Genomic DNA, 13,071 nt, shown 5'->3' with positions numbered 1-13,071 from the left:
TTGAGTGGAATTCCGTCGGAAAAACCATCCAAGATTTTTCCGATGGAAAAATTGCTCGTGTGTATGGGTCATAAGTGTTTGCGCCTTTTACTTGTATTGTTCAATGAGGAGCAAGGGAGCTGCATTTAAAGGGAAGAAGCCAGTTGCAGACAGTTGGGATCAAAGTATTCAAGACAAAAACTTTTTTTTGAAGCCCCCTTATAGTTACTTGATTGACCAAAAAAATCATAAAACTAAGACCTCAGTACACATATATATATATATCTATATATCTATATATATATATATATCTATATATCTATATATATATATATATCTATATATCTATATATATATATCTATATATATATATATATATATATATATATATATATATATATATATATAAAATATATTGTGTATATGTATATATGTATGTGTATGTGTATACACACACACATACAATATCTCACAAAAGTGAGTACACCCCTCACATTTTTGTAAATATTTTAATATATATTTTCATGTGACAACACTGAAGAAATGACACTTTGCTACAATGTAATGTAGTGAGTGTACAGCTTGTATAACAGTGTAAATTTGCTGTCCCCTAAAAATAACTCAACACACAGCCATTAATGTCTAAACCGCTGCCAACAAAGGTGAGTACACCCCTAAGTGAAAATGTCTAAATTGGGCCCAATTAGCAATTTTCCCTCCCAGTGTCATGTGACTCGTTAGCGTCGCAAGGTCTCAGGTGTGTTAAATTTGGTGTTATCGCTCTCACTCTCTCATACTGGTCACTGGAAGTTCAACATGGCACCTCATGGCAAAGAACTCTCTGAGGATCTGAAAAAATAATTGTTGCTCTACATAAAGATGGCCTAGGCTATAAGAAGATTGCCAAGACGCTGAAACTGAGCCGCAGCACAGTGGCCAAGACCATACAGCGGTATAACAGGACAGCTTTCACTGAGAACAGGCCTCGCCATGATCGACCAAAGAAGTTGAGGTCACGTGCTCAGCGTCATATCCAGAGGTTGTCTTTGGGAAATAGACATATGAGTGCTGCCAGCATTGCTGCAGAGATTGAAAGGTGGGGGGTCAGACTGTCAGTGCTCAGACCATACGCCGCACACTGCATCAAATTGGTCTGCATGGCTGTCGTCCCAGAAGGAAGCCTCAGATGTCGTCATGGAGGAGTGGAAGAGGACTCCAGTGCCAACCTGTGAAGCTCTGAGGAACTCCATGCCCAAGAGGGTTAAGGCAGTGCTGGAAAATAATGGTGGCCACACAAAATATTAACACTTTGGGCCCAATTTGGACATTTTCACTTAGGGATGTTGCCAGCGGTTTAGACATTAATGGTTGTGTGTTGAGTTATTTTTAGGGGATAGCAAATTTATACAAGCTGTGCACTCACTACTTTACATTGTAGCAATGTGTAATTTCTTCAGTGTTGTCACATGAAAAGATAGAATAAAATATTTACAAAAATGTGAGGGGTGTACTCACTTTTTGAGATGCTGTAATTACTTTAACCGTGATTTTAAAAAAAAGTGGTTTGGATGGAGTAATATTTGGAAAGAGTGTCTGCTCAGAGCAAAAAATGTGCATAATATTTGGAATAGGCGTAATTATCTCACCTACTGTAACTATGCAACTATCTTATTGGTTTGGACATAAAAGGAATCTATATTGGTGCTCCCACCTCTACCTCTTCAAAAAAATATTACCTACCCATTTGCATAGACCTACCTTCTGTATCTGAATCCCCCGCTGGGCTCAGAGCTGCATGGTGAAATGTACTGCTTTCTCCACATCGAGGCCAACATTCACAGACCGGTACCTGAGCTGTTGGAAGAAGAAAGACGTTATGGGCCTATAAGGAATAGTTTTGCACAATGGCAAATGAAAGGTTTATGTAACTGATGTGATGTCAGCGAATACAGAAGTGCATTACGATGCAGAGACCATAAGCGTGTGCGATTGTGCAGTGTCGGTGGTTACGAAATTAAGCATCGGTGTTGGTTGGGTTCAACAATGTGCCTGGGTGTGGGGTTGGCGGGTACAAAAGTGCACACGGTACGGTGTTGATGAGTGCAGAAATGCACTTCAGTGCAATTTTCGCAAAATGGGTCTCTCTTGTTGGTGCAATGGTCGTAAGTGCGGTCTTGCACAACAGTAGTGTGGTCAAGAGAAGCCCGGCGCCGAGAGGGTTAACAGAACACATAGGCAGAGGGCTGGCATGACTGTGTTAGCATTACAGTCATTGGAGAAAGGATTGGGGATGCTAGAAGGTCAGGGATAGGTGGGAAGTTAAGGCAGGGAGGGGTTTAAGTTAAGGAAGGGAAACCCCTCCCTCCACGAGGTAGCAGAAAGCCAGGAAAGTTCCCGCCCTCCCTCCCTAATATTGGATTATTAGTGCAGGTTGTCTCTTTCTTTGTGTGTTGTGTGTCTGTTTTTATTTATTCCAGGTCAAGAGTGGCATCGTCGTAGCAGTGGCTGGTGTTTGGTCTTTGCGGGTGAAGGAAAAGAGTTCGGAATGCAGAGTCAGGACCTAGCGGTGGTATGGGTCCTGAGGGTGGTAACCCAGTTAAAGTGGAAGTAAACCCATCGATTTAAACAGTTAAAAAAAAAAAGGCATGCCGGGAATGCTAACTGCACATTGGTTGTGCTCTCAGCCAAACTATCAAACCATCCAATGGCTGGTGTCATAACGAATCACATGTGCAGCACCATAGCAGTTGAAGATTAAACAGAGGCAAAGATGGCAGCTTCCTTGGCTGAAAGCGATAGGGGAGTTTACTTCCACTTTAACTAAGGTTAGCTGAAAATTGGGATGGGGGGCACTGCGGTAAGTGGGCGTCTTTGAGTCAGTGGGTCGGCTTGAGGCCTAATAACCCACGTCAGAGGGACCGCAGTGTCCATTTTGGTTACAGATAGTTGATGATTGGTGGACCTGCAAAGACCAACACTAGGAGGAGTAGAGAGTTGTCAGGAATGTTGGGTGTTATTTGTCTATGTTATTTGTTTACGTTGTTGGTTTATGTTATTTAAAAGGGATATCTATTCTATTCTTTTTTTGATATTTATACAGTTTTGTCAATAAAGTTAAAGCGGGAGTCCGCCGTTTTTTTTTTTTTTAAAAGCCAGCAGCTACAAATACAGCAGCTGCTGACTTTTAAAATAAGGACACTTACCCGCCCAGCGCGCCCGCGATGTCGGCACCCGAAGCCGATCTCTCGATTGTCTCTCGGGTGCTGCCGCCGCCATCTTGGGTATGGGAATCAGGAAGTGGAGCCTTTTCGGCTTCATTTTCCAGTTCCCTACAGCGCATGCACGAGTCGCCCTGCGCAATAAGGATAGACCCGCTGCCTCTGGGATCTGTGTGTTTCCCAGCAGGCAGCGGGGGACTTTCGGAAAGGGGCGTAGATCTACGCCCCTTTCTACAGAGAGCTATCCCGGAAGTGGGTGCAGATACCTGTACTGTACAGGTACCTGCACCCCCCTCCCCCCTGAAAGGTGCCAATTGTGGCGCTGGAGGGGGGGGGGTTCCAATGAGCGGAAGGTCCACTTTAGGGTGGACCTCCGCTTTAATGGCTGCTACGCCTATTTTACTCCAAAACATGGTATGGCTTTTATTTAATAAGTAAGGTCAAGCGGAGTAAGAAAGGTTGTAGCATGATGCATATATGTTGTACACTAGTCATGAGTTCCATCTTGCCAAAACGTTGAATTATGCCAATTGGCTCAATGCACCTAAACATTTAGCTTTGATGTATTGAGCAACTGCATTGTGAGAGCTTCTTATGCCAGGGGAAGTGGCAACCCATTACGTAACCTGACAGTCTCTGGCACAGAGTTAGTGAGAGATGTATCCGGAAAAGTGGGCTGTGGGTGGACTATGGGCAGAGCATGGTACTGGGTGCCTTTAATTTCCTACAAGGTATAGGAAGTGTTGGTGGATCATTCTGATGCACATTTCCTATGGACATTCACAGCTGAAAATGCTCTCCATTGTATTTCTACAGAACCCTTTAACTGTGCATGCCTGGGCTGAACACACGTGACTCTTGGCTGCTCAGGGATGGCCAAGAGTAGCAAGACCCTCTGCTCTCTCTGCTATAGCCCAGATGGTGGGAGGGAGGTTAGGGCTAGAGGTCCCTTTTTACTTTTTGGGTTTGTCTTTTACATAATGATTGGATAGGATAAGTTCAGGATATTGAGCTGGTTGGGTTGATCTACATTATATGACACCAGAACACCCAGCTATTCTGTTGAGGATGTGAAAACATTCCTTCCCATTAACAGTTGATGAAAGATCTTCCATGGTTTTAATATAATTTTTGTCGGGTAAACCACTGTCATAAGTTTTGGGGGTTCTTGTCTACATCAATTAGCTGAGCTAGCCATATTTACTAGGGTGCCGATTAGGGAGTATTGATAGGGGTTTTTTTTTTTTTGACATTGTATTGTGGGGTATATAAAAAGAAGGTTGGTTCATGTAGTATGTTGTAATGGGTAATTTATATGGTGCCATGATTGTGCATTGCTTTCCAGAATGCGCTAAGTTTGGAACAAGCCCGGAATTATGGAGAAATGCGCCTTCTCCTTCATTACATCGCACAAACAGGTTGCAGGTAGGGTTGGAGAGAAAGTATGAAGAATACTGGGGACTCAACGTATAAAGATTTTACATTCCATTTCTTGAATGTTGGTATTGACTGTGGTTTTATAAGTAAAATAAAGTATCCTTAAAGTATTTTTAAGTTAAAGGGGGTTATTTACTAAGACTGGATAGTGCAAAATCTGGTGCAACTCTGCATAGAAACCAATTTCCAGGTTTTTATTGTCAAAGTTTAATTGAACAAGCTGAAGTTGGAAGATGATTGGCTACCAAGCACAGCTGCACCAGATTCTGGCTGCAGAAGTTTTAGTAAATCTCCCTCATAGTGTAAGTAAACCTCCCTATCATTTTCAGCCAAGGAAGCTGCCATCTTTGCCTCTGTTTATTCTACAACTGCCATGATCCTTCACATGTGATCAGTTATGACACCAGCCATTGGATGGTTTGACAGTTTGGTTGAGAGCACAGCCAATGGGAGTGTTACATTTCTGGCACGTGTCCTATTGAAACTTTTTTGAAACTGGTAAATGGAACGGATTACTTCCGTCATTTGTAAGCCTTGTGACCACTTCTGTAAGAACTGTGGAGGTTGTGGATTATTTTGGTGAATTAGTGACATTGTAAAAAGTTACTTGTCTCCTGAAAAGTATGGAATTAATATGCTGGAAGAAGAAAGATCTTGACTCCAGCACTCACAGCTCTCTGCAGAGATTCTACAAGGTAGGAGATATCTGCATTCTGACAACCACACAGCTCACTATCTATATCACAAATGTGATGTAGGATCTAGCAAACGCAACTCACATTCCAATATCCATTCCAACAGTGAGATCCGGTACACACAACTCACTCCCCAGTGCCCATGTCACTAGTGAGATCTGCCCTCTAAAACACAACTCACTCCCCAATATCCATGTCAACAGTGTATAAGGTGGGGGCAGGGTGACATGGTGGTCATCATGTCCTCTATGCTTCCCCATAACTCGTTGGACACCAAGTACTGGCTCACATGGAAGGCCTACCCCGCTTGGGTTCTTTTACCGGGTCATTTTACCACACACGGGACACCTCTGTTTTGTGTTATCTTCATCAATGCCCTAGAGCAAAGCTGAGGCTGCCGTTGGGGAATACTCAGCCTCAATTTTGGAGGGATACATTGACCAAGTGTCCACATCCACCTGCCCAGCATTTTCCACTACGACTCCCCAGTTGCAGAGTGGGCCCCTCCATGCACTCTGTGTGGGCTCCACATGTGCACTTTACTTGACTCTTAAACTTCCGTACTTCTGTACTGGATGGGAACTTCTGCGGTGCAATCCGCTCCCGCTGATGGAAGGTGTGTCGACAACATCTCCCTCGCTGCTAGAGGCTGTTTCACCAATAACAGGTACATGCTATAGACAGGCTGCTTGTTAAACCTCTGTTATGCTAGGTAACCACTTGTGTCTTGACACTACTCCACTACACACCAATGTCTTTATGCCAGAATGTGAGAAGACCCACTTGGTGAACTATGTATGTTACTTACATTACACCCCTTTTCAGCAACTCCAGACCAGGCAAAAGACACATTTCAATACTTTACTTAAGAAAGTGCAGAATAGACATCTCACAGTCCAACAGATAATGGCATTATTGTTTCCTAGTTCCCTAACATGTTGTGCTTGAGTGCTGCCCCAGCATACCTGCTATGTAGTCCAAGCACCAATAAGGTGTAATAAGGTGTAGTCCAAGCACAAATAAGTTCTTTACAGACATCTCCATATAGGCCCATGTTCTTTGGAGGCATACTCCAATGCTGACATCTTCAGGGCAAACCCCAAGTTCAGATGACTTTACATTTCGATGGATAGTCTCTTTCTGCTTCTCATGGGTGTCATTCTCCATCTCCCTTGCTTATGGGTACACAATCTCTCTCTTCTGTAAAGTGAAACCTTCTCCCCGGGGCTCTAGTTAGGGGGAAGCCCCAAACTCTCTGTCCTCAGATGGAACCACCTACACCGGACCACTGTCCCTTTTTACATCCCACAAGACCAGTGGGGTAGACAGAGAGAAGAACCCAACAAAAAGACTAAAAAACTGGAAAAGGCATTAACTCCTACCCTCCCGGCAGGGGTAGCACCCAACGAACTATATCAACCTGCCCACAAGTGAGACCTACACTACAAAACACACCGCTAACTGGATACTTCCCCATGTCACCAGTGAGACCTGCACTCTAGTACATACAGCTCACTCCCCAGTATCCATGCAACCGGCTTCACTAACTTTTCACTCCCTGGTATTCATGTCCCCAGTAAGAACTGCACTGGAGTACATATGCTTTGCTTCCCAGTATTAACGCCACAACTAAAATCTGCACTCTGTACACCTCAGCTCCCAATATCAATTTCTCCAGTGAGATCTGGGGTCCAGTAAACAGTCCCCAGCTTCCATGACACAAGTGCGATCTCCAGCCCAGTAAACACATCTCACATCCCAGTATCCATGTCACCAGAGTGATATACAGTCTGGTGCACACCCCTCACTCCACAGAGATAAAGGAAAGCCCGTAGATGTGGTGTATCTGGATTTTGCAAAAACATTTGACACAGTTCCCCATAAATGTTTACTGTACAAAATAAGGTCCGTTGGCATGGACCATAGGGTGAGTACATGGATTGAAAACTGGCTACAAGGGCGAGTTCAGAGGGTGGTGATAAATGGGGAATACTCGGAATGGACAGGAGTGGATGGTGGGGTCCCCCAGGGTTCTGTGCTGGGACCAATCCTGTTTAATTTGTTCATAAATGACCTGGAGGATGGGGATGGGATAAACAGTTCAATCTCTGTATTTGCGGACAATACTAAGCTAAGCAGGGCAACTACATGGCAAATGAGGTTCAATGTAGAAACATGTAAAATAATGCATTTGGGTGGCAAAAATAGGAATGCAATCTGTACACTGGGGGAGAACCTCTGGGGGAATCTAGGATGGAAAGGGACCTGGGGGTCCTAGTAGATGATAGGCTCAGCAATGGCATACAATGCCAAGCTGCTGCTAACAAAGCAAACAGAATATTGGCATTAAATAGGGGATCAACTCCAGAGATAAAACGATAATTCTCCCGCTCTACAAGACTCTGGTCCGGCCGCACCTGGAGTATACTGTCCAGTTCTGGGCACCAGTCCTCAGCAAGGATGTACTGGAAATGGAGCGACTACAAAGAAGGGCAAAAAAGATAATAAAGAGTCTGGATGATATTAGTTATGAGGAAAGATTGCGAACACTGAACTTATTCTCTCTGGAGAAGAGACGCTTGAGAGGAGATATGATTTCCGTATACAAATACCGGACTGGTGACCCCACAATATGGATAACACTTTTTTCGTGGCCACTCATTAAAATTAGAAGAAAAGAGGTCTAACCGTAAAACTATGTAGAGGGTTCTTTACTGTAAGAGAGCAATGATGTGGAATTCCCTTCCACAGGCGGTGGTCTCAGCGGGGAGCATTGATGGTTTTAAAAAACGATTAGATAAGCACAGGAACGACCGCAACCTACAGGGATACACAATGTAATACTGACATATAACCACACACATAGGTTGGACATGATGGACTTGTGTCTTTTTCCAACCTCACCTACTATGTAACTATGTAACAGTATCAATGGAACCAGTTTGATCTGCACTACAGGACACACATTTCACATCCCAGTATCCATGTTACCAGTGAGACCTGAACTCCAGCACACATACCTAACCCCCCCTGTATCTATGTCACCAGTGAGATCTGCACTCCTGCACACGCAAGTCACTTCCAAGTGTACTGGTAATTCTAAAGGAGTTTTTTTTTTTTAACATGTGTGGCAATTTCTGATCTGAACAACTGTGTTGAAGCCTAAAAGACTTTGGTGATAGTATTCCCTAAGAAAGCCCAATACATAGGGCGAAACATGTCGGGATTCTACACTCTAAATAGCTCACGGACCATAATTATGGGTTTAAGCTTTTATTTTTAAAAATAGATTTTTTTTTTTAAATAACTTTTGGTAATAAATGTTGAAGATTTTACCTACATTTATTTCTCTGCTTGATTATAGCACCGTTATAGTTCCATCCCATTTGCTCTAACTTCATGCATTCTATGAATGAAAGTAAAAACTCTCTGTGTATAGCATCCCACTTCAACCCCCCCCCCCCCTAATATTTACCTGAGCTCCCTCTTGATCCAGCGATGTCCATGAGAGCCTTACCTCTCTGAGGACTTGCACTCCTGGTTGGCTTTTGGCAGCAATCACAGCCAGCCAATCGGGAGATGGAGGGGGCAGGGCCAAGCTGCAGCTCCATGTGTGAATTGACACACAGAGCTGCGGGTCGGGAGCGCACCTGCTTGGGTGCCCACATAGTAAGCTGCTTGCTGTGCGGGAAACTTGGCAGGAAGGAAGGGCCAGGAGCACTGTTGAAGGACCAGTGAAGAGGAGGGTCTGGGCTGCTCTGTGCAAAACCATTACACAGAGCAGGTAAGTATAACATGCTTGTTAATGTAATGTAAAACAAAAAATCAAAAAAAAAAAAACAGAGGGTTTAGTAACTGTTTACTAAACATTTGGATTACCTGTTTAAGAAATGGGAATATACTAGTATTACTAGTAGCCCTATGAGTCAGCTCATTTACTGTTAAGCCCCGTACACACGAGCGGACTTTTCAACATCCAAAGTCCGATGGAATGATTCCGTCAGACTATTCGATCGTGTGTGGGCTGCAACGGACTTTTGATTCGCAAAAGTCTGACAGACTTTAGAAAATGGAACATGCTTCAAATTTTTCCGACGGAACTCTGCCGGACCCAGTTCCTACCGAAAAATTCGCTCGTGTGTATGCTATTCCGACGGACTAAAACTGACGCTAGGGCAGCTATTGGCTACTGGCTATAAACTTCCTTATTCGAGTCCAATCGTACGTCATCACGTTCGAATCCGTCGGAGTTTGTTGTGATTGTGTGTGGCCAAGTCCGTTCATTCGGAAATTCCGTCAGAACTCTGTCGGAACTCCGCCAGAACTCCGGCAGAACTCCTTCGGAAGTCTGTCGGACATAAGTCCTCTCGTGTGTACGGGGCTTAAGTATCAGTGATTATTGCCCTTTTATTGCAGGTTTTTATATTTGCCTTCTTCATTGGTAAGTGTTTAGGTAGAAGTCAGGTTTACTGGGAACATACCGCTTCCTCCTGATTCCTCTGGACTTGCTTCTTCACGGTGAGCAATAGGTACGGGGGCATTGATAGCAACACTGCGGGAGCTCAATCCTCTGTGCTTACACGCTGTGGATATAAAATGTGTTTAGATTCAGCTCTGTGGTCTGTATTATATATGTCAGGGCAAAAAAAACATAAAACACATGCAGTACATCTCTCCTATACACACACACATTCCTCCTTATCAGGTCTTTATAAAATGACTGTAAAACAAGATGTACCTTCAAAGGAGATTTGATATACTTCTGCTGCTGAGCATTGCAAATGCCTCTCGACTATCCTTCATTCACATTTAGTGTTTCATGATGAACGTGACACTCACACTGTAGTCATTGACAATGGCAATATATCCTCCTCTGGATAGCTTCTCTCCTCTCCTGAAATATTCTGCTCTGCTGGAGGACTCTGCTCCTTCCTCCATCTAACTCTCCTCTCCTGAAATACTCTGCTCTGCTAGAGGACTCTGATCCTTCCTCTCTAACTCTCCTCTCCTGAAATACTCTGCTCTGCTGGAGGGCTCTGCTCCTTCCTCCATCTAATGCCGCATAAACACGAGCGGACTTTTCAACATCCAAAGTCCGAAGGACTGAGTCCGTCAGACTATCCGATCGTGTGTGGGCTGCAACGGACTTTTGACTCGCCAAAGTCCGAAGGACTTTAGAATATGGAACATGCTTCAAATTTTCCCGACGGAACTCCGCCGGACCCGGTCCCTTCGAAAAATCCGCTCGTGTGTATGCTACTCCGACAGACTAAAACCGACGCTAGGGCAGATATTGGCTACTGGCTATGAACTTCCTTATTCGAATCCAGTCGTACGTCATCACGTTCGAATCCGTCGGAGTTTAGTGTGATTGTGTGTGGCCAAGTCCGCTCCGACGAAAAGTCCGTCAGAACTCCGTCGGAACTCCGGCAGAACTCCGACGGAACTCCTTCGGAAGTCTGTCGGACATAAGTCCTCTCGTGTGTACGGGCTTAACTCTCCTCTTCTGAAATACTCTGCTCTGCTGGAGAACTTTGCTCCTTCCTCCATCTAACTCTCCTCTCCTGAAATACTCTGCTGGAGGGCCCTGCTCCTTTCTCTATCTAACTCTCCTCTCCTGAAATACTCTGTTCTGCTGGAGGACTCTGCTCCTTCCTCCATCTAACTCTCCTCTCCTGAAATACTCTGTTCTGCTGGAGGACTCTGCTCCTTCCTCCATCTAACTCTCCTCTCCTGAAATACTCTGCACTGCTGGAGGACTCTGCTCCTTCCTCTATATCTCTTCTCTCCTGGAGGACTCTGCTCCTTCCTCTATAACTCTCCTCTCCTGAAATACTCTCCTCTCCTGGAGAACTCTGCTCCTTCCTCTATAACCATCTTCTCCTGAAATAAATTGGTGTGCCAGTGTTAGATGCCCATCCTGCCGGTATGTTGACACACACTTGTACACAACATGTTTGGAGGTTCTAACTCACCTCTCCAGACACAAAATATCACATCTCCAATAAGAATTGCTGTGATTGGAATGGCAGTGAGGAGTTGGCCCAGGCAGCCTGTAGAAAGATCAGATATGAACATCTTGATTATTTGATAGCACTTCATTTCTTAATGATAATACCACCAATGTTTACATTTCTTTTCCTTAGGTTGTCACTGGAAGGTTCTTATTGAAGAGTTGTTTCAGCCGTGAAGTTGCTGTAGGCCTCGCTTCACGAGAATCTGAACTAGTATAACCTGAGAGAAGCCGCCCTCAGGTGGTTGTCAGCAATGGGGCTTAGACATGTCTGTTGGTCGGTCAGTGGAATTTTATTCCTATTGGCAGGCATTGTACATCATAAATGGTGGAGATCTGCATCGCTGGATGTCTAGAATGACATCCAGGGAGGGCTGGTGAAGGACCTGATGGGCAAGCTGAGCGCCGATTGATCGACCGAGTGACGGGGAGGGGGGGCGGCATGGTTTTTCAAGCAACTGGGGGTGGGGGGTGGCTGGCTGATTGGGGGCCATGTGCCACCCCCACCCCTCCCCCCCAAGAAAATTATGCACCAGCCACCACTGGATTCTAGTATAGGGAGGAAGCTATTCAGTCTCAGGTCATTTATTGTGACAGGCAGTGGTGGTTTGTGATTTTTGGGGGGGGGGGCTGGCAAACAACCCCCCCCATGTGGCCGGTGGCACCTCTCCCCCCACTGTTTGCCGATCAGCCTGGCACTTACCCCATCTAGGCTGGTAGCCGGTGGCGGGCAGCGGTTCCACGTCTTCTCCTCATTGGTGGCTTCCAGCGTGCGGCTCCTCCTAGGCTTCCAATGGGACCCCCTGTCCTTTGAGCCAATCAGATGACGGATCTTAAAACCCACTTCCTGAATTGTCAGGAGGAGGATCAGTGTTACAGTAGCGAATATTCATTCACTGTAGTCACACACCTAGGTGGGTTTCGAGTGCATTCTCTGCGCTCCGAGCCCACCCTATCTTGAAGCCTATTAGAGCCTCTGGCTCTAATAAGGTGCTTAAAGCGGAGTTCCGGCCACATTATTATTTGTATTTTTTTTAATTGTTCCGAGCATAATATATTCTTGAATAAAAAAAAACAATTCTATCATTTTAAATATGGATGTTGCTAAAATCTAAAATCTACAACTTACTAGTTTGTCCCTCCTGTTGTGGCCGTTGCCATCATGAATGTGGGCATGTGAAGCCCAATCGATATCTCTTCCTGGATAACCACAGGAGAGGTGCATGCTGGGTAGTTTAGCAGCTTCCCGACCTCCTCACACCGATATACGTCAGCAGAAGGGTACATACAGGCAGAATCACGTACCTCTACGTTGCCCTTTAAGAGGCTTGCGGGCGGCACGCGCCGGAATATCCTGAGCCCGCTCACGGGTCCCGCAAACTCAATGTCTGCAGGGACACCCGCAATTGTCTCATGGTGAGGAAGAACGGGGAAATGCTGATGTAAACAAGAATTTCCCCATTCTGCTTAGTGACACTGATCTCTGCTGCCTGTAATCGGGAGCGGTGATCGGTGTTGTAGCACACAGCCCCTCCCCCCCACAGTTAGAATCACTCCCTAGGATACACTTAACCCATACAGCGCCAACTAGTGGTTAACCCCTTCAAAGCCAGTTACATTTACACAGTAATCAATGCATTTTTAATTGTATAAATGTGAATGGTCCCAAAATCGCGCCAAAAGTGTTCGATGTGTCCGCCATATATGACGATGAAAATTGCTGATCGCC

General features: G+C 45.0%; 1 protein-coding gene across 1 annotated transcript in view; it reads right to left on the bottom strand.

Moving 5' to 3' along the window:
• Positions 1-13,071, bottom strand: part of LOC143975939 (uncharacterized) — a 63,966-nt gene that overhangs the window by 35,977 nt on the left and 14,918 nt on the right. The window contains exons 5-7 of the mRNA XM_077478471.1: positions 11,305-11,382; positions 9,811-9,912; positions 1,738-1,833 (exon numbers count right to left, since the gene is read on the bottom strand). Of these exons, the coding sequence (XP_077334597.1) occupies positions 1,738-1,833; positions 9,811-9,912; positions 11,305-11,382 (276 nt within the window). The remainder of the gene's footprint in view (positions 1-1,737; positions 1,834-9,810; positions 9,913-11,304; positions 11,383-13,071) is intronic.

The sequence above is a fragment of the Lithobates pipiens genome, unplaced genomic scaffold, assembly GCF_037356315.1.
Source record: "Lithobates pipiens isolate NorthernLeopardFrog02 unplaced genomic scaffold, aLitPip1_a1.2 Scaffold_13, whole genome shotgun sequence".
In the NCBI taxonomy this organism is placed as follows: domain Eukaryota; kingdom Metazoa; phylum Chordata; class Amphibia; order Anura; family Ranidae; genus Lithobates; species Lithobates pipiens.
The sequence above is the reverse complement of the archived record's forward strand: the minus strand, read 5'-3'. Positions and strand labels throughout refer to the sequence as shown.